Here is a 21,507-nt window from a genome sequence, read left to right on the forward strand (position 1 = left end):
CTACAACATCGTTTCCATTTCATTATACAACGGTCGTAAACGATCTACAAAATGATTTGATACTCGACCTACAGTAGCATACAAGAATGGATTGAGTACAGAATTGATTGGTAAAGCAAATGCTGTAATCCAAGGAAAGGATTCAGGGGGAAGTTCCTTTACTCCAGTCTGTGCAAGAATACCCAATATAATAATAGGAAACCAACACATGAGGTCAGTCAACGCAATAGCACCCATCTTTAAAGCCATTTTCAAATCAGTTTTGAGCAATGAGAATCCTGATTTATAAATGTATATAAACAATAGCATATAACATGTTGCAACTATTGAACACAGCAGAAAGTTAAGCCCAAGAAAAAGACCAATTGAAAAATAGTTTCCTAGTTTTGTGCCAATTTCAATAAATGTTTGAAACCGGAAGTGATCATCTGGCCTGTCAATTGTGTATGATATTGTAATGTCTTTATAACTTTTCTCAAATATTTTACTTCTTGTCAATGGTAAACCAATGCATACGTCAGAAAATTGATAAAATGTATCATCTTGAAAACAAATAGTTATGATGCTTAATACAAGAGCGGTAATCCATGCAAATATAGTCATCAATACCTGTGCCTTTTTACCGAACAGCTTATGTGTTATGAATATTTTGCGAAATGCCCAAAGTCTATCGACAGATATAAGAGTAAGAAAGAGAAGGGACGCTTCACTTGACAAGACTGATAGGAATCCTGACAATTTGCAAAAAATACCGTCTCTCCAATTTTCAGCATATGAAGGGAAATACTCATTGTAGTAATGATCAGCAGATGCAATGATTAACAAATACAGACCCATAAGTAAGTCTGCTACAGCTAAATTGGTGATAAAAACAATTTGCTTCACTTGTTCATCTGCTACTTTAGACATTATCTTCTGACATCCCCAAATGAACACGACTACATTTGCGAACAAAGCACAAAAGCCAAAACTCCATGTGCAGAACTTGACCGCGGTGGAGGGAAGAAGCTGTTTACATGTTAAGTAAGGAGATTTCTCATTGTGTGCAATGCAATGAGACTGATTTGTTAGTTGAAGAAAACAGCATGTAGCTTGGTTGTCTATACTAATATAACTATCATTTTGCAGACTGAACCCCACAAAGGAGTTTTTCGTTATCTTAGTCAGCTTATTTAGACGCAGGTTAAGATATTTCAGTTTGGTTAAGCCATACAGTGATTTACTCGAGATTTGGTTCAATTCATTATTATGAAGGTCAAGCAATACCAAATTTGTCAAATTTGCAAACTGATATGGATAAAGTCTCTTAATTTTGTTTGCATATGCATTTAATAGCTCTAAAGGCCTTCCATTAAATTGGTGGAATATATTCTGTGGTATTTCAACCAACATGTTGTCAGTGAATGCCAACTGTTTTATACTCACTAAATCTATAAATAGATCAGAAGGTAATGCTTCAATACTATTGTGATCCAGAACTAAGAACTCTAGGTTTATCAGCCCTTTGAAAAGGTCCACATGAATCGCTCTAAGTTTATTGTTATGCAGCGCAAGCTGTTGCAATTGCTGGAGATCTCGAAAAACGCCTGATGGTAATGTATCAATGCTATTGTAACCCATGTCTAATATCTGTAACTTTGTCAAATTATTGAAAAGGTCACTTTCAATCACTTCAAGTTGGTTGTTATGCAATAAAAGCTTTTGCATTTGGTGTAGATCTCTGAATACACGTGACTGTAATGATTTAATGCTATTGATACCTAGCTGTAACGTATTTAACGTTGTTAAGCCATCGAAAAGGTCAATTTTAATCACTCTAAGTTTATTATCATGCAAATAAAGCTCCCGCAATTGCTGAAGATCTCTGAATACACCTGATGGTAATGATTCAATGCTATTGTAAGCCAGCTGTAACGTACCTAACGTCGTTAAACCATTGAAAAGGTCAATTTGAATCACCTTAAATTTATTATCATGCAGATAAAGCTCCTGTAATAGTTGGAGATCTCTGAATACACCTGATGGTAATAACTCAATATTATTGTTTTTCATTAATAACTTCTCTACCTTTGTCAACCTACTGAATAGGTTCACTTGAATCGTGGCAAGTTTGTTACTACGCAGAACAAGTTCTTGCAATTGATGGAGGTCTTTGAATGCGGCTGATGGTAATGAGTCAATGCTATTGTTGGCCAGATTTAATACCTCTAACATTGTTAATCCATTGAAAAGGTTTATTTGAATCACCTTGAGTTTGTTGCTACTCAACCCCAATATTTTTAACTTTGTCAAACCATCAAAAAGGTCACTTTGGATCACCCCAAGTCTGTTGCCAGAAAGATGGAGCTTTTGCAATTGATGGAGATCTCCAAATATACCTGATGGTAATGATTCTATGGCATTGTGAGACAGGACTAAGGTCTCTAACTTTGTTAGTGTATTGAAAATACCCAACTGGATTACCTGAAGTCTGTTGCCATACAGCCTAAGCTCTTGTAACTGATGAAGATCTCTAAACACACCTGGCGGTAACGATTCAATGATGTTACCATCCAGAATTAATACCTCTATCTTTCTCAATACACTAAATAGGTCAGTTTGTAATGTCTTTAAAGTATTAGAGTGTAAGTATAGGCGTTTCAATTCATGAAGATGACTGAACAAGTGGTTCGGAATGCAAGATATGGCGTTATTTGATAAAACTAGTGATATTAATTTGCCGTTGTATATTGTTTGATTCAAGAAATTTATTTCATTGAGGTCAAATGATAAGTGGGTCAAATTGTTCGGCAGATTCGTAGGAAAACTCGAGAACATATTTGATGAAAGATCTAACAAAAGCAGTTCATTAGAAAGGTTACTTATAAGAGATAAATGACAATCAGGTAACGACAAGACCTTCAAACTTCGCATGCGAGAAAATATATCAGGTTCTACTTCCCTTATAGGATTTCTACCTATATACAATACCTGTGTATTAATCAAATCATCCAACCAATTATGTGAGATGTATGTTAACTTATTGTCATTCAACAGTAGCCGTTTCAATTTATACAAATTTGAGAACGAATCGGCTTCTATACTAGAGATCTGGTTTAAGGTCAGGTCCACTGTATGAATGTTTTCTAAACCGTTAAAAATACCTGGTCCGATGATACTAAGCTCATTCTGACTCAGCAATAAAATGATGACATCCGATTGATTGGAGAAGCTGTGGGGTTCAATGCGAGTAAGTTGTCTATAAGAGAGGTCTATTGCGGCTCCGGTTGAATTCGTGATAATTAACGTCTGACGTTCGCCAACCAATAAAAGTTTCTTATGACCAGGAACAATAGGACAGTTAATAAGAAACAACTGGAAGCGTAGTGTACAGGAACACTTTATAGGACATTCAGGGAATTCAACCACAATTATATCATCTGGAAGACCAAGATCAAATCCAGGCAGTTCATCTGGATTGAAGTATGGATCAGCAAATGTAATCTTCAGAGATGGGTTGAACTCTTGTAATTGCACATACGGAATTTCATAATATAAATTATGATGAATTTCATCAACAATATGCACATTCTCACACTTGTTGATTTTAATGTTCTCTGACGCATTTCGATATAATGAAATAAGACTACTCTTCTGGATTTCCAACATAGACGAAGCAGACATGTTGATATGGATCATACTGCAGTTAAAAACTATCGCGCATGGTTCTGTCGACATGGATCCAATCCAACCAAACGATTGATTGTAGCATTCTTCTCCCGATTCTTGCAGGACAAGGTAATTAAAAGAAGACCATGAAGACATCCAAAGAACATTTACGATTATTCCTTGGTAATCAGAGGATGACACTGCAATGTTACAGGTTTCATTCTCATACGTCTGAATTGCGAGAGCGCTATTCAGTGAGAGAATGAAGTGCTGATTTTGACATTTAGTTACACCTTGAGTACTAGTATCAATGTCAGATCCCGTGTCAGATACTGCACATACCATGGTAACAGATGACATTAACAAAAGTAGATAATATGAATGGCGTGTCATCGTGAAATTTACGTGCAAAATATCCGTGTTACATAACAAATAGATGGGATTTGAAGAGTTTCAATCAATCTTTAGTCCAATGTCTTCGGAATTGAGGTTCAAGGTCAAAGCAACGGTTGCTGTCACTTCTTTAATCGGGCCCGCTACAATTGATCTGCTTGTTGGAGACAAAAACGGTAAGCGAGATTAAAGCGATTGATTCATTTCAAAATGCTTCAAAGTTGAGCCAGCTAATCTGTGGAAGAATTAATGCGTTGCGTTGATCATTGGTGATATCAGCATACGTACTGGTAGGCAAGTCCGTTGAAAATCAGTTGCTGAATGCTGGTGGTATGAAGTTTCAACTTGGTAAACTCAATCGAGGTGATAGTTTGCCAAATTTAAGCAATTATTGTTTAATTCAGAGTCCGTATCACGGTATCAGGCAGAGTGCTTCTGACTCTGAGACGTGTATATCTTTAATGAAATATTCCTGTATGGCGTGTACGTCGATATGAAGCTAGATTTAACAAGAACTCCGAGTTCCACTATACGTTATGATTTCCGTGTCATTTAGTCTTTGCATATAACTTCCAAAATATATTTTCCACACGTATCATATCAGCACACCGTTTTACGCGTATCGGTAAAGGGATTTTAGCTTTGGTTTTTTAGCCTTAATCTTGTTTTCCCATGTAGGCCATATGAAATGCGAGACTTGTTTAAAACTTTCAGTTTGAACAAATTATATAAGTGGTAATTTTCGCGTGCAGTTATTTTTGCGATTTGTAGTGAGAGACACATTTTCGCGAATGTTATTTTCGCGATTGCCCAGTCCTCCCCTATACTTATAATACATTATTGCATACATTCGCGAGGTGTTATTTTCGCGGTTGGAGCTCTAATCGCGAAATTCGCGAAAAATTTACACTTATACAAGTAGTCACTGCATGAGGCAGTCCATACAATGGTCTAAATCCATATTAATTCACATTCGTATAGATAACCCCGGTAACTCATCATTGCTCTACACGGGCAGGTTGCGAGGTAAATCATGGTAATATACCACAGAAGTACGCAGGTTATTCATGCGCAGCGTATCGGTAACATGCATTATGCGAGTGTTAACCGCCACGAACTTAGTGCGAACAATTTAGATTCAACTGGATAAATCATTACGTTGGTATAATGAATAGGTAGATTCTTTGCCAACTACAAGAACAATTCGCAAGGTTCACTGCCTATACACAATTCAAACTTAATATGACTTTACGAAGAATTCCCATTCAAAGTTGCAATGCTTTACTGTGGAGTTCATTCGTTTAAAATAATTTAGTGTATTTTTTTCCCAACCATGCAAATGGCACTTATGATTTTGCCTAAGTACATTTTAAGATATGCGTGTTAAATATGTCAGTCCAAAATAATAATTTAGACTTATTAATCTTGTTGACATTGTTAATATAAACAGATACAGAAACACAGAAACAAAACAAGCAAATTAAACCCGCACCAGTCCAGTACCAGAGCTTTTGGCTTGCAGGGCAAACGCTGACCAGCTGGCAGATCATGGAATGCCGGATGAAGGACATGAAGGATGAGGACAAATCGATGGCAAACCAGGCCAGAGAAAAAGGCACAATACAGCATGAATGAGTCAAAAATGCTTCAAAACAGCGTGCAAAACACTGAGATGAACTGCTTAGAAAGCAGATGCAATCTCACGCTGGCTAACTGACTATACTACATGTACCACATGGAAGATCATCCACGCTCTTTCTGGCAACCCTTGTTTTAGTTTCCTTTCTTTCTAGCTCTTGCTGACAAACCAAAGAAAGTGTCAATTTCAAGAAAAGGGATGGTACTCCACTAACGTATAACGAGTGACAATGAAATACTTGCAGAAGGGGTGGAACTACTTCAGCTCTCTGCTTAACAACAACAATGGTCAACCCCTTATCTGAACTGCCTCCACCTACTGCTCAGGACATACTGTTACGTGTCGCAAAGATCAAGGCCAAATACACCTTTTCCCTGTTCTCACACGGATGCACAACACAATGTTTGTATAAATTAACAAAAGCCGAATCTTTACTGAAAAGTTTAGTATTGATAATAATCCTACACACGAACAAAAACACTTTATGAATCACAGTGATAATTTTATAATGATTACTTATCAGGTAGTATTTTTCTTCTTGTTGATAACAAAGTTCTACACCCTGGTCTGGGCGGACATTTTATAAATGAATTTAGTAGAGCAGCAACGACACCACTTACATTACATTCCAGATGTTAAATCTACATCATATGCAAATTTGATCTATTGCACTCAATGTTATGGATGACTGATGTTACATCCTGATTCAAACTTGTCCTGCGATTTCCACTGTGGACTTAAATTATTTATATATCTTTTGCGCACAAATCCTTGCACAGACGACAAGTTCGAAAATGGGGCTGCTTTCGCCAATCACTCACTTTCATCAGAACACAGGCCACATGCATTACATGTAAAGGTTGCTCCACCTGTTCCCATTTACATTGACAGCCTGTGTTGTTTCATAAAATAGACTTCAGCAAGTCGACAGAAGAATATATTCACCCCCTTTGGAAAGAGAAGAGCACTTTAAACTCCGCTAAACTCGTAATCTCCGTCGTTATATGTTGCTAGCTTAATGGCAGATTATTGGCTATGCAAAATGACCTGCTTACAGGCACAAATATTACGTCAACACTAGAAAACCTGCAAGACATTTCTCAATCAAATCTGCCACGAATATCTCTTGCTGCTCTCTTTTATACCAAACTAGTAAAACTGGAAATTCCCAATCTAAGAAAAGCTTATTCTGTCACATTCACTTTATTTTAGCCACCGGAATTTTCAATACTATGCAATACAATGAACATTCTGGAAAATCTGGGGATTTCCAAAGATATTAATAAATCTGACTGAATTGAATCAACACAAGCCTTAGAGAACACAGATCAGTGGAAGTTATTAGGAGAAATCCTCGACATTTTCCATATCAGTATACCAGTTTTTCAGAAAACTCACCCTAATTTGCCCTAATGGGGCGCTTTTATTGCATTTTTGCCCAAACGTTCAACTTTAAGGGTACACGAGGTATTGTTGGTCGAAGCAGCAAAAAAACAAAATCGATTTTCATTATCTAAATCAATATATTATTGAAAAACATTTTCCAAAAGTTCATTCTAAAAATCTTATACTTTGAAAGCTTGATTTATTGTTGTGAGTGAGTTATACACGTTTTACAAAAGTGTTGTTGTTTTTTAGCCCTCCTTACAACATTACTCAAGAACCACAGGACCTACAAAAGTATATCTGTTCTTCTACACACTCGCTATGAAATGATCAATGCAATTTTTGCCAAAGCTCACTACCATTCGCAAGATGCTATGAACTACCTAATCGCAACGGTTTAAAATAGTTGCTAACCTTAAACCTGTTGATATAGGCCTAGGCCTACATATTACGCTATCCTAATAATCTAATCATGTTAAAATATGTAGAAGTAATACAGTAGCAACCCTATCAATTATAAAACCCATTCTCAGATAACATAAGTAAACATTTAAGCTCATTTACAAGGTAGTTTGTTTGCAAGAAGCTTTTACAATGTTTGGTTCATATCAAGTTCAATAATACACAGTATGGGTCAATAATTTCTATGAGTTTGAGGCGCCCACCGCCTGTCCATGTATACAGGAATGATCAAAAACTTACTCACATGAAAGGCATTTCTTCCTCAGTAAAATAAAGATATCAATCTTTAGGAACTGTGTAATATTTATCTGTCACTCCGGGGTGGGCAAATGAAAATGAAAATGTCCCGTTTACAAATGCTTACCCTCACCACTCGGCATTCCAAACAAACCTAGCCCCCTCCCCTCCTCTCAGACTGTCAAGAATTGCTTGCCCCGGCTTGCCACAAAAAATCCGCACAACTGCCCAAGATTGCTCCTCGCACCTTTTTTCTGGAGAGAGGGCAGATAATAATTATTATTGCTGAGGAAGTAGAGAATAGACAAAAATATGACTCAAACTCTGGACTTACCAACGATATTGTCAGCAATGTTGCGACTCGTTCACCGGGTCTTCATCAGACGGTGCAGAGACTTGACTGATGATGGTTTGGTCACGTGATGGAAATCGGCGAGGAAGCGGATGATGGATTATTGTCTTGCCAAATATCCACAAGCCCAGGGGCTATTTTATCAAGTCCCTAAAATGATTCCAACCTCAGCGAGCGCACAAATCTGAATTAATGTTGAACAATTATTCGATCTACGATCTGTCTGAACACCAGTGTCGTAGTCAAGACCTCTATGTTTGAGACCAAGACCGAGACCGAGACCTGTCCATCCGAGACCGAGACCTTGATAGCCGAGACCGAGACATGCAAAAGCAGGTCTCGAGATGGTCTCGTGACCGAGATTGGTCTCCAGACCTACAACACTGCCGAACACAGAGCATCTTTCGTACAAAGGGCGATTATGGAATCCCCCTTTCACCAATTGGTATTGACTTACGTATGGAAGAATTTGAGCAATATGTCCTGAATATTTTCCATGCAAGCCTCTCAGACTCTGGTTCAGATACGTGGACGATACATTCGCCATGTTCGTTGTCATTGATCAAAACGAACAAGACAACTTTTCAAGAATATCAGTCAGGTTGATTCCAACATTAAGTTTACTCAGAAAAGCAGCAAAGACAATCGGCTTAGACTGTACGTCTTATTGAAATTAACCCTGATAATACCCTGTACTATATATATATATATAGTTACTAAATTCTAAGAAACTGACCAATACCTTCAGTTTGGGTCGCATCACCCCCTGGTATGCAGTTGGGGTGATCCATATCTTATATCACCGAGCTGATACTATCACTTCTTCAGAAGGAGAAAGATCACATAGTGCTCTTCAACCCAGACTGGGACATCAAAAGAATTTGGTGGGTATATGCTCCCCCCAAATTTTGAGGTGGTGGGTCTTTGGGAGCTGACGGCGTACCGGTAAATACTCTTTTGGAGCTGCGAACCGGGCTGCGAACAAGCAAAATGGGGGGCTTTTGGAGCTGCGACGGTCAAAATCAAGGGTCTTTCTTGGCTTTTTGGTTGAAAATCGCCCGAAAAAAACCAGAAATATGAGGAATGAGCAATTTTTGGGTCTTTTAGAGCTGAAATGTCAAAATCGAGGGTCTTTCGGAGCTCTATTTTGGTCCAATATATAGGGGGTCTTTCGGAGCAGCGAAATCCAAAAAGGGGTGTCTTTCCGGGGGAGCATACCCGTATGGTCATTTGTGTTAAATGCCCACCCCCGGGCAGAACCTATAATCACGATGAGAATGTATCTGGCCTGAAATATCCCAGGTAATATTTCAAAGTCAATTTGGTCAAGAGAAAACGGTATCAAACCTGTTCACTGCCTCCTCATGGGTCAGATACCTTGCAAATTTTCAACCAAATTAACATGTTAACATCCAACAGAGATAATTCAAATCACCTGGACTTTCTTATTAGGCAGGTATAAAGTAAGTCAAAATTTCTAAAAGTTGAGATGATTCAAATTCATTTCTCTGCTGGACCTTCCATTAATTCAATTTCTATATTAATGATTGACAGAAGGTGACTTACAACACAGAAATATAATTGTCAATTAGTATGAAAAAGAGATCAAATTGTGGAATAAATGCCTTTGAATATAAAATGCCTTGCATTGCTCCGGTGTTATTATAAGCTCGTTAGTTTTGAGAAAGTATAGGCTATATAGTTGAAGCACTGGCCTACTAAATTGCAACAGGTGTAGGTATATCCATGACCATACGGATATGCTCCCCCGGAAAGACCCCCCCTTTTGGATTTCGCAGCTCCGAAAGACCCCCTATATTTAACCAATATACAGCTCCGAAGGACCCTTGATTTTGATAATTTCAGCCGAAAAGGTATTTTCAGGCGATTTTCAACCAGAAAGCCAGGAAAGTCCCTTGATTTTGACTGTTTGCAGCTCCAAGAGTCCCCATTTTTCTTGTTCGCAGCTCCAAAAGTCCTCCTTTTACCGATACGCTGTCAGCTCCCAAAGACCCATCACCTCAGAATTCCGGGGAAGGCATACCCACCAATTTTTTTTATGTGCCCCGCCCGGAGGTATATACTTCTTGCAAAAAGTTTTCGCTCACTTAAATACGTGTGGTCATGGTGGTTGAAGGTAAAACAGGACGATTCGTTAATTTTATAACGTATTTTCCTCTGACAGCATTCACCACAAACGTCTAGACAAACTGAATTATTAAAGGAGGATGGTTCGATTTCATCACATAGTACTATCCACCCTTGCTTGAATGAAAAATGACCTAATGTCGATATTACAATCCACTTTGTTACGAAAGCCAAAAACATGCATTAGAGGGTCTTACAGATAGATTTTACCGGAGATTTTGTGAAAAAGTGGTTCACCTATGCACGTTTCATAGACACATGTTGGTTTATACACATTCATAATGATAACAAAACACACATCAATGAGATGATGGACTCTGCCGTATGGAACTAAAATCATCTCTTTATGAGTGGAAATTCACACGTAGTGGTAGATGTAAAATGAATATAGTTTAAGGGTAGACGAGGTATTGCTGGTCGGAGCAACCAAATAAAATGATTTTCATTATCTAGATTAATATATATTATTGAAAAATAACACCTTGATGCTTGCAAAAGTTCATTCTACAATGAACATATACTTTGAAAACTTGTTGAACAAAGGTGATGTTGCACACCGACATCGCCTGGCTAATAATTACTTTGTCAGCAGAGATACTAAAATAAATACCCGGGATCGATACACGTGAATTTGCTATGCACGAGTTTGATATGAGAAGAAAATCTTTGGATACCGGGGTAGAAAATGATGAATATCTCCCGTAAATGATTTCGTATAAAGAAACCAGATGTGGTTCCTTGCACTTGAATATATATTTTGAACAGATATGATAGTCGTTAGCTTGCGTCTTGAGAGAGTAGCTTGCGTCTTGAGTCAAAAACTGACAATAATAATTTATTCTGATTTATATGTGCCGAATTATATAGCGCAGTGTATATGCCAATCGTGGAGGTAAGGGACTGATCGTTATTTACGGCAGGGGGGGGAATGGGTGTTTTGGCAAAATATCGACAAAAATTTCGCGTTCCCCCTCGCGTCCGCTCAAAATTTTCGCGTTCCCCTTGTTTTCCCAATTTTCTCCATTTAAAATTTAACAATCCCCCCTCCTGGTTCAACTAAAATTTCAGGTTCCCCCTCAAGACCACAAAAAATTTCGTGTTCCCCTAAATTTACCCATTCCCCCCTGCCATAAATAACGATCGCTCCCTAATCTAAAAGCATATGAACTATGGCGTAAAATGCTCGACTGACACACAGCGAGGTCAGTCACCGAGCTAATCGGGGCTATTGTCAGTAGCCTTAGTCAGATGTCCTTCGGCCCATTATGCGACTCAAAACTATTAAACAGGTCGATACAAAATGGCCATGCATGGCGGTGGATTGTGGATTCAACCTACCATGGCGATTTCTGCCATGAAGATATCGGGGCGATGACACTGTGTGTTGTTTCAACCCTCTTTACAACATAACCCAAGAACCACATGACCCACAAAAATATATCTCTGATATTTGATTCTTCTACACGCGCGCTGGATGTGAAATGATCAATGGAATTTTGCCAAAGCTCATTCGCAAGATGCTGATGCATGTGGAGCTGTAAACTAGCAAATCGTAACAGTTTAAAATACTAGTATAGTTACTAAACCTTAACTTCGGCACTACACTATTGGTGTAGTGTCGGAGTTAAACTCTTTATTTTATTTTTATTTTTTATTTTTTATATTTTTTTTAATGGAGAAAACCCCCAGGATAAGGTTTTTGAGCGGACCATCCTCATTTAAACGATTTCAATAGACATTTTAAATTTTAAAATTCCATATTAATACAATACTACAGACGCGACATTGAGTCAATCAAAGCAAACTCAGAGCTGTCCGCCGACACCCTTCTGATCACCCTTTATTCTGTTCTCCATGTTCACCAGTTCACCCTGCGCTGATAAATGAGCATTCCTTCATTTTAAAATCAACTCTAGTCTGCTACTACTTGTATACCGCTGCTTCTGTAAAATGTTTCATTGAGTGCTACGTGTTTTACCGCTGAGAACGTCTCACAGTCATGTCTCACCATGACTTGAAAACTTACAAATTGTGACAAAAAATGTCACTAGGCCTACATCAAATAAGTTTGTAGTCACGTGATCACACGTGAATCCTCACGGTCGTATATCAAATACGTCATGTTCGTGGATTGATGGGCTTTCATGGATACATCGTAATCATGGAGAAAAAACGCTGGATATATTTTTCTTCCAAGAAAGTGGCAGTGTATGTTGTTGTTGCTTTGATGTTTGGGATGATAATACTTCCAGTTCATGGAGGAAAAAACCAGAGAAGAGCATCAAGAAGGAACCAGAGAGGACGAAATAGATGGCGAGGTAGATCAAATCAGAACGAGATTCGAACCGGTAACAACGGGAACCAGAGATTTAAAAAGGTTAGAAAAAGAATGTGAAATTCGAAGTTTAAGCAACCTGTACTGTAACGAAATCGTTAGAAGCTTGCTAAAACATCTGATGATACCTGTCCAGCAAATCGCATCGTAAGCACAAACGTTTCATTTTAAAATAATTTATTGTTCAAAATAAGTAGTCGGCAACAATTCTCAATGATTTGCCTCAGTCATATGAAAGGGGTATATAGAGGATTTACACAAATTCACTAGGAAAATATATTACTATAAATAGAATAAAAGTAAGATCAGTATTGTATTTTATTTGAAACGAGAACACACAAACAGAAACATGAACAAATAATATACAAAATTAACAAATTAACCTGCCCAATTCTCGAGTTCAAATTCATCTGTAGTTCCCTCCAGCCCACTCCAATCATCAATCGTCAAAGCGCTTTTTCCCTCTTATTTCTCGCGCTTCCTAATTTTTTAACATGTTTAAGATAAACTTTCGAACTACCGAATTATTATCATATAGGTACAGCTATTGAATTGAAAAGGAATGCGTATATAGCACTAGCACTGAACACTATGATTTCGTTTCATCTATATGCATATATGTTCTTGAGAAGTTTTTCAACATGGGGCTGAAACTTGAAAAAAAAATTAGTGGGGCCAGACTGGGGGTGCGCGAGAAAATTTTGCAAAATATAGGCCCGGGAATATAGGTCACAAAGACCCCTTTTCCCTCTATTTTATCACAATTTTTTAAGTTTACCTAGGATTATGGGGGGGGGCTGAAAGGTATTCCAGCCCCGCACCAAAATTATTGAGGGGGCTGAGCCCCCTCAAGCCCCCCGGTTCCTAAGCCTATGTTGAGACATATCGTACAGAAATATTCAACATGTTCAACTTGAACGGAAAGAATATTTACCATGAAAAATTTGTCCAGCTTTAAAATATCTCAGACGCGTAAACAGGTAAAGGTCAAAATTATTAATTATTAATTTGGATTTTCGTGAATGTCGTTATAAAAACGATAATAATCGGTGAAAATATTGTTAGTAGTAATCCTACTTACCTTATGGTTACAAACATTATTTTTCAGCAAATGTTCTAATCAGTATAGCAAATTGTCACTAATCTTGCTTTTCTTTGTCGATTCACGATTAGCAAGGCCAAATTGCTGACTGAATGAAATCAACAAACCTGTAAGGAATTCAATTCAATTCGATCAGACTATAATATGCTTTTTTCATAATATATTTCGATGTACATGAGCTTATGTATTGAGCCTCCACCTCAGCTCCGGGGGCTTCGCTCCGTCAAGCAGGTCCGTACACATGATGTATTGGGGGGGGGGGGTGCCGTGCGGGACTTCCAAAAAGTGGAACTGTTTCGAATGAAAAGTCTGCGCAGATCTTTTGTAAAAATTGGATAAAGTATCCGCTCCTTTTTTGGACATTCTGAATGCCTTAATTAACCTTTATCACCAAAAAGTCACTTTTTCTCCCAGATTTGGATATTTGTTTTGGACAAAATAGCAAAAGTGAACCTTTATATGGATATGGGTCCCCCTCCTCTGTGTGTAGGCCTTCGGGCCTGCATGAGAGCATAGAGTTTACGCCAGCCTTGTTGTAGATACAGCCTCCAGATGTCCTTAATGATAAACATGATAAAGGTCTTTAGTAAACTTTTAACTTGCACTATTAAGTTGACATTGATAAATAATTACATGTCGGCAGATGCAAACTCGGGTCAGTAACATTTATTGTATAAGCAAGTAACATTAGGTCCCAGTGCGCGGGTTCAACAAAAGTTTTTCACTCTTTGGACAAAATAGGGGAAAATAAAGCAAAACATAGGCCTAGATTAAACAAGCTGTAACTCTACCAGGTCCTATACAGGTTTGAATTTACAATCTGACATTTTCTTACTTCGATATAGGCCCAAATAAAAGCTCTAAAAAGTGTCAAGAAGAAGAAATAGCTGTCAAAAGAGGGTAACTATGGGGTCATTTAATTACTCGGAAATTTGACCAAGCAAACTTGTATCCTTTTGAACCACCCTGCATGTGTACATTTACCGTCTAAAACCATAAACCCTAAAAAAAAAAAGGGGGGAACTATTTATTTCCCGGGATTCGTTCTCATACATACCAAGTCCTTCTGGCATTATTAATAAAGGGAAAAAAAGAAAGAAATCAGAATACAAAATGATGTTGAAGTATTTTCTTACGTACTCAAGGCTACAAAATTACAAGCTCACAACATACGACAAAGAAATGAAATAGAAATCCAAAAATAGCTCTACTAAGTTCTATTCACCAGGTTCACTCCTTCCACTTCTGTTGTATTTTGTTTAAGCATCAAATCTAATTGAGTCCTTAAAAGTGCACTGAAAGAGACAAAAAGCCCGCCTCAGAGAAAAACAACAGATTGTCTGAAGTGGGATATTTTTTCTCCACAATTTTAACTGTTCTTGAAGTGTACTCTAGAAAATTGTACAACGCATTTACAAGAACACAGTTTTTGAAAAAAATCAGTTTTAACAGTAGTTGAATTGTATAATGCAAGTTTTCGATTACTATTATCATTTCAATTTGATTAATAAGGGTTTCATTTGATAATTTTGATTTTTGAAATTCGCGATATAATACAAATATTATGGCAAATTATTAAATGGATATTTTTGACATTTTTAAATGTCAAAATGTCCATTTAATAATTTGTTAAATAATTTGTTAAAACAGTCATCGAAGTAAAATGTATAAATCTAGTGATATTTACTTAAAGTATACATGTATATGTAGCTAGGAGGAAAAGCCGACGATCATTTGAAAATGTTAACTTTTCGTATTAAAGATATACGTTACATTTTTTTTCCAAAAAGACCTAACAAATTTAGGTCTTTAGGGAAAAATGTGTATCTTCATTCCTCGTATTCGGAATGCAATTCTATATGTCTGACGTTGTCTCATGTCCCACAAAAATACTGGGTAAACGTTGTTATCCGATCCCTTAAGGAAAATCCATAAGCATATTTGAAAAGAGAAAACTTGTACAATTATTCTGATACCAAATTTGACTGACATAATTCTCTTCTTCGTTGAAAACAAATCGCCTAAAATATTGGGTATTTCATTGAGTTCATTTGTGACCTTTCAAACCAAGGTTATGGCACGCCACGCCGGACATTAAACGCCGAGTTTTAAAAATAATGTCCAGTTTAAAAAATGACGCTGAGAATGAAAAAAATAACGTCGAGAATGAAATAATTACGTCGAGTTTTAAAATACGACGTTAAGTTCAAAACGATGACGTTGACATTGTAAAAACAACGCCGAGTTTGTAACTCCGAGTTTTTTTCGCGTCCAGATTTTTCGCGTCCAGAATGTCCGGTGTGGCGTGCAATACAATGGTATCAACTTTTAGATATCAAGTCATGAATGTTTTGATTTAGGCCCTACGAACTTTAAATTTTGAAATAAAAAAAACAAACTTAATTACATTACAGTTCAGCTTTAATGATACACGATCACATGAAAGGAAAATCATTTTATAATCTACCCCAAAGTAAATTATTGAATTTTAAGCAGTATGTTTTCCTCTTTAATTACTCATTTTGATGCTATGAAAGCTGCTCTTCAAATTGATGCAATATTAAGTCTAGAAAACCCGATATAGCATTAAAAAATGTTAAAACCTGGTGCCAATTTAGTAGTTTTAATTTCAACAATGATGATGTTTTTGAGTGATACATACATGTATGTAACATACAGGAAAAGTTTCACGTGTCATGTTTTATACATGTTTTTTTTTATCTTCTTCTATACCGTACTACGTTTCTTATATATTTTGCATCTAACATTGGCCAAAAACTGGTCACGTTAGATATCAAAACAACTACAGGTTTCACCTTCAAGAAAATGCATTCATATTGTCCATATAATGTGTACAATAGATGTAGGCATGTAGTATTTTAAAATGGTAGCAGTAGTTTCGAACCTGAGCTTTGGTACATCCTGCGCTAAATGTGAAAGAGTGAAAAACTCACTCCCAAAAAGAGTGATTCACTTATAAGACCACTCGAGTGAAATGTATTTTTTAACTTTAGAACCACTCAAAAAAGAGTGAATTTTAACTCTTTCAAGGAGTTAAATGAAGGACAACTCTAAAAATGTGTTGTCCTTCATTTAACTCCTTGAACGAGTTGAAATTCACTTTTTCAAAGTGGTTTTCACTCTTTTTGAGTGGTTGTGAAGTTTAAAACACATTTCACTCATTTTTGAGTGGTTTTATAAGTGAATCACTCTTTTGGGGAGTGAGTTTTTCACTCTTTTACATTTAGAGATGGAACCCTGTAGGACGGCCCTATATAATTATAAGGATATTCCAGTAACATTGGCAACTGGAAATCCAGTCGTTTTCACTTTCAGAAAGCAAACTTGGAAATCCGGACATTTCTTTGATTGAAAATTTACTCCTCTATAGGGGTGTGCACCTATTTTCTGGAATATGGTAGCAGTGGTTAAGTTTCGAACCTGAGCTTTGGTACATCCTGGAACCCTAGGGCGGTCCTATATAATTATAAGGATATTGAGAAGCAGCTAGAAGCCATCCCAATTTGAAATCACTTGAAAGTTGAATACAACCATCCATGATAAGTTTGGACAACTTTCTTTCTTTCTTTTAATTTGCATATGATCCTGTGTCATATACTGGGGTACCCAAAAAGGTGGTTTTGTTACATTTTGATGGGCAGCTTGGATTTCAAAACACTGTCTCTTGAGTATTCCTTCACTTAAAAGATTCAATTAGGTCTTAAATTGAGGCTAATTTAATCTAGTTTACTCATGTTTTTATCCTGTTTTAAAATATTTTAAAATTATTTTCTTATGACGTTTGGCATGAAATGTGCCAAGGGTGGCTGAGGATGAGGGGGAGGAGGATTAGGGGGAGGGATTCATATCGTAAATTTGATTTAAAACCCCATTAAAATTTGAATCTAGTAAAAAATGTCTAAATGGACTCCCATACATCTAAACCAAGTAAATAAATACAGAAGTTCATTTAAAAGACCAATACTTGCTCAGAATGATTGTAAATGTGGAAAAAAGAGGTGGGGTTACATCCTCCCCTACTTTGCCCGCACTCTTCTCATTTTTTAACCGATTTCCATTTTTTTTTAAAGTGTCAAAATGCTCAGGAGGATGAACCACTTCAAATGAGACGTGTAGGTAAAATGTTTGAAACATTTAATTTTTTTACTATGTAACACAAAGGTGCCCCAGGTTGTGACACAGGACCATATTTGTTAATGAGAGAAATCGGACCTCTTTCTTTTAATCTGTTATTTTATTCTCGCCTGTGGGAGTTTTTCTATAATTTTGTTGAGCCTCTTTTGTTTGGATTTTTGAATCCTATAATCAAAATCGGAAAATGCAATAAAAATGGGCAAAATGTCCCATTATCCAGCACCTGAGATTTAATGGGTATAGTAAATCCGTTCCTTTCAAACGTTTCATTTAATGAGCCCTTGAATGTCCGCATATTCATTCAATCACTCCCAATTACAGTTTTTACCACTCATTTTGCCTTTTAACTTAAGTATGTTAAGTGACAGTAATGTGTAGGGTTATTTGTTTGAAGAGCACGTAAAAACCACAAATTCAATTGAAATGATGACATATCCTGTATAAATCATCGTAAGTCGTGAAATTGTAGATTGGCTTCTGTCACTATATGATCTTGTGTCACATACTGGGGTACTCAAAAAGGTGGCTTTGTTACATTTTGATGTGCAGCTTGGAATTCAAAACAATGTCTCTTGAGTATTCCATCACTTGGAAGATTCAATTAGGTCTTAAATTGAGGCCAATTTATTCTATATTACTAATGTTTTTATCCTGTTTTAAAATATGTTTAAATTATTTTCTTATGACGTTTGGCATGAAATGTGCCATGGGTGGCTGAGGATTTAGGGGAGGAGGATTAGGGGGAGGGATTCATATCGTAAATTTGATTTAAAACCCCCATTACAAATTTGAATCTAGTAGAAAAATGTCTAAATGAACCCCCAGACATCTAAACCAAGTAAATAAATACAAAAGTTCATTTAAAAGACCAATACTTGCTCAGAATGATTGGAAATGTGGAAAAAAGAGGTGGGGTTACATCCTCCCTACTTTGTGATTGTATTTGCCCGCACTCTCTCATTTTTTAACCGATTTCCATAAAAAAGGTGTCAAAATGCTCAGGAGGATGAACCACTTCAAATGAGATGTGCAGGTAAAATGTTTGAACCATTTCATTTTTTTACTATGTAACACAAAGGTACCCCAGGTTATGACACGGGACCATATGCTTTCATGCAGAGCACACTTATTAGAATTAACATAAAGCAGTTTTAGGACAAAGTTCGACGTCGATTTATAGCTATTTAGGGATTCAAAACTAGTGAAAATTTAGAGCAATTTTGTTGCGAAGCAACCCCCATTGTGCCGGCCATAACAAAACTTAAAGGCTAATTATTCGCCCCATGAAGCAGGATTGATATTCTTGCAATGTGCCGTGTTATGGGGTTTCACAAACCGTTTCAGCAAAGGAAATCGGTCATCATATAGTTTTAGTCAATAATTTTCCATAAATACGGTAAATCAAGTTTACCAAATAGGCTACTATATATCACCATGAAACTTTATCAAGTTTATAGGTCGCATAATATTTTGTATGTACATGTACATAAACCATGTAAACTGCTTAGTTGCAAAATTGACTTTTATGGTTTTATCGTGTTATAATACAGAGTGACTCAGACTGATCATGACTTTGATTGATTAGTATATACTTGAACCTTTATCAAATACCAAGTTTTTGTCCGATTTTTGCAAACTCATGTTCTGATGTTCAACAATGTCCAAAGCAAATTTATATGGATCTTGTATTTATGCACATCAACACGGTCAGCACCAAATTGTAATCAATGAAAATATTATAATTTAAAGGGGCATTTCGTGATCCACAGCCTCATCCCCTCACTTTTCTTTTTAAAAAATGTGATTTTTATAGCACTGGAAACCTCTGGCTATATGTTTGTACAAAAACTTTCTTGCAGATAATTTTGTTCAGCAAAAATAGAATCAAATTCGATTTACGTTCTGGTTAAAGGGGCTAACCCTAGGACTGTCTTCAACTTCTCCTATTGTATGTACCACTGCCCGTAGTACGTTGAACACAAAATTCAGCAACTCAAGGCATGTAGTTATTGATTTTTGGTTTTCCCTCATTTTTGACTGTAACTCCACAACTGTTGTCTGTGCTGAAATAAAATTTCCAGTGCAGTAGTTGTAGTCCTTGCCCCTATAATGTACATATCTTACTCACCACCAATGCGCTATAATTTTTGAGAAAAATTCAAAAATAGGCACAAAATTGGGTAGGGGTGTAGTACCCCCTTAACTCTCTTCACGCGGATGTCGACTGCAGACGACATGTTTTAAAAAAAACCAAAATTCAAAAATTTCAGAAATTTAAATTTTCATGATCATATTTGGAATCAGCATGAAAAATGCATCAAAATGAGTACAAACAAGCCTAGTATTGGTTCAATAGTTCTTAAGATAGCTCTTGGTATTTTGAGAAAATATTTCAAAACTTAAACTTTTTTCCGTTGAAGGGCATGGCTAGCACGCAGAGCATTAATAGGCCACTATGCTGTAATTTTGTTCTGTATTGGCCTGAATAGAACATAGCCTAATTACAAATCTGATGATATTTTTGCTAAGCGAATTAATCTGCAAGAAATTATTATGTAGCCAGAGGTTGCCGGTGGTATAGAGATCTCAACAGAAAAGTGGGGGATGAGGCTATGGATAACGAAATGCCCCACTTTTAAAGATTAATTTGATAGCTGCAGAGTCAGCTACGAGATGGCGAATAATGTTAATTAAATTGAATTGCTTCATCTTGTCTTTACAAAGAACATGATGAAGTCATATTTTCCTCTTTCCAATAAGCCTACAATTTGTAGTCGCATTCCCTTCGGACAAGCTGAATTCGCTCACATTCGGAATTTCGGATACGTTAAATTTCCGATATGGCCTATGCCTTATTATTATTCTCGTTTACAATAGAATTGATATTTCATTGATTTGAGGTTAACATTTTTATATTTTTCAATCTAGTTCTCATTGGGGAGGTTGGAATAGGCCAGCATCGGATGCGATCACTTTCCGATTTGATTTCTTAATACCGTAAACGTTCGCCTAATGGCGCTTTTGGATTCTTAGAAATGTGAGAGCGCCATCCTTGTAAAATCTCAACAGCATTAAGGATACGTGTATGTTAAATTGAGCAACCTGGCCATAGTGCCTCAGAAAAAAATATCGTGACATGACCCAATACTTTAGGTCACTAGGTTAGTTGCTAGAGCAGCAGATGTTTTGGGGTTTCTTCAGGTATTCTTTCTCAAAGTGCCATTTGACTTAATTTGTAAATCGATTCATACGTTATACCTAACTCATTTTGGTAAATCTTTTTATAACATTGTAATTTCTTCATATTTTTTTAATATTCTTCAGTTGAAAATTACACCCTGCTATTATTGTCTGACCCGTTAGCTCAGTCGGTAGAGGGTGCGCCTTGAATGGTGAATGGTACTTGTTCGAATCTTGATTTCTGCTCCCACTTTTATGTGAAGAAGGGTCAAGAAATGTTTTTGGATTTTGTCCCCATTTTACGAATGAATATTGTGAATTTTTTTAAATTTAATTCAAATTTTCTTATTTTTTTTTATAGATAAATAGGCACTGCGAACAAACGGCAACAAAATTTGCTCCACCTGCTACCTATCAATGCGTATGATATATTCCACTACATTTAACAGTTAAATGACCTTTGAAAAATA

At 36.7% G+C, this 21,507-nt stretch overlaps 2 protein-coding genes across 2 annotated transcripts in view; one reads left to right on the forward strand and one right to left on the reverse strand.

Moving 5' to 3' along the window:
• Positions 1-3,663, reverse strand: LOC140157614 (uncharacterized). Its single transcript, XM_072180854.1, has 2 exons — positions 610-3,663; positions 1-168 (listed from the first exon to the last, which is right to left on the reverse strand). Exons 1-2 carry the CDS (start codon positions 3,661-3,663, stop codon positions 1-3), a joined length of 3,222 nt encoding a protein of 1,073 aa, XP_072036955.1.
• An 8,576-nt stretch (positions 3,664-12,239) lies between these two features.
• LOC140156253 (arylsulfatase J-like) overlaps positions 12,240-21,507 on the forward strand; it is a 31,431-nt gene continuing 22,163 nt past the window's right edge. The window contains exon 1 of the mRNA XM_072179248.1: positions 12,240-12,642. Coding sequence (XP_072035349.1) covers positions 12,400-12,642 — 243 coding nt within the window. The 5' untranslated portion in view covers positions 12,240-12,399. The remainder of the gene's footprint in view (positions 12,643-21,507) is intronic.

Source organism: Amphiura filiformis, chromosome 7 (genome assembly GCF_039555335.1).
Source record: "Amphiura filiformis chromosome 7, Afil_fr2py, whole genome shotgun sequence".
NCBI lineage: Eukaryota > Metazoa > Echinodermata > Ophiuroidea > Amphilepidida > Amphiuridae > Amphiura > Amphiura filiformis.

What these genes read in the sequence shown, in the direction of transcription:
- LOC140157614 (XM_072180854.1), bottom strand. Translation starts at nt 3,663, where the DNA reads ATGTCTGCTTCGTCTATGTTGGAAATCCAGAAGAGTAGTCTTATTTCA. An exon ending in TGTTCGGTAAAAAGGCACAG is followed by an intron (nt 169 to 609) that starts GTATTGATGACT and finishes ATTCTTGCACAG; the next exon opens with ACTGGAGTAAAGGAACTTCC.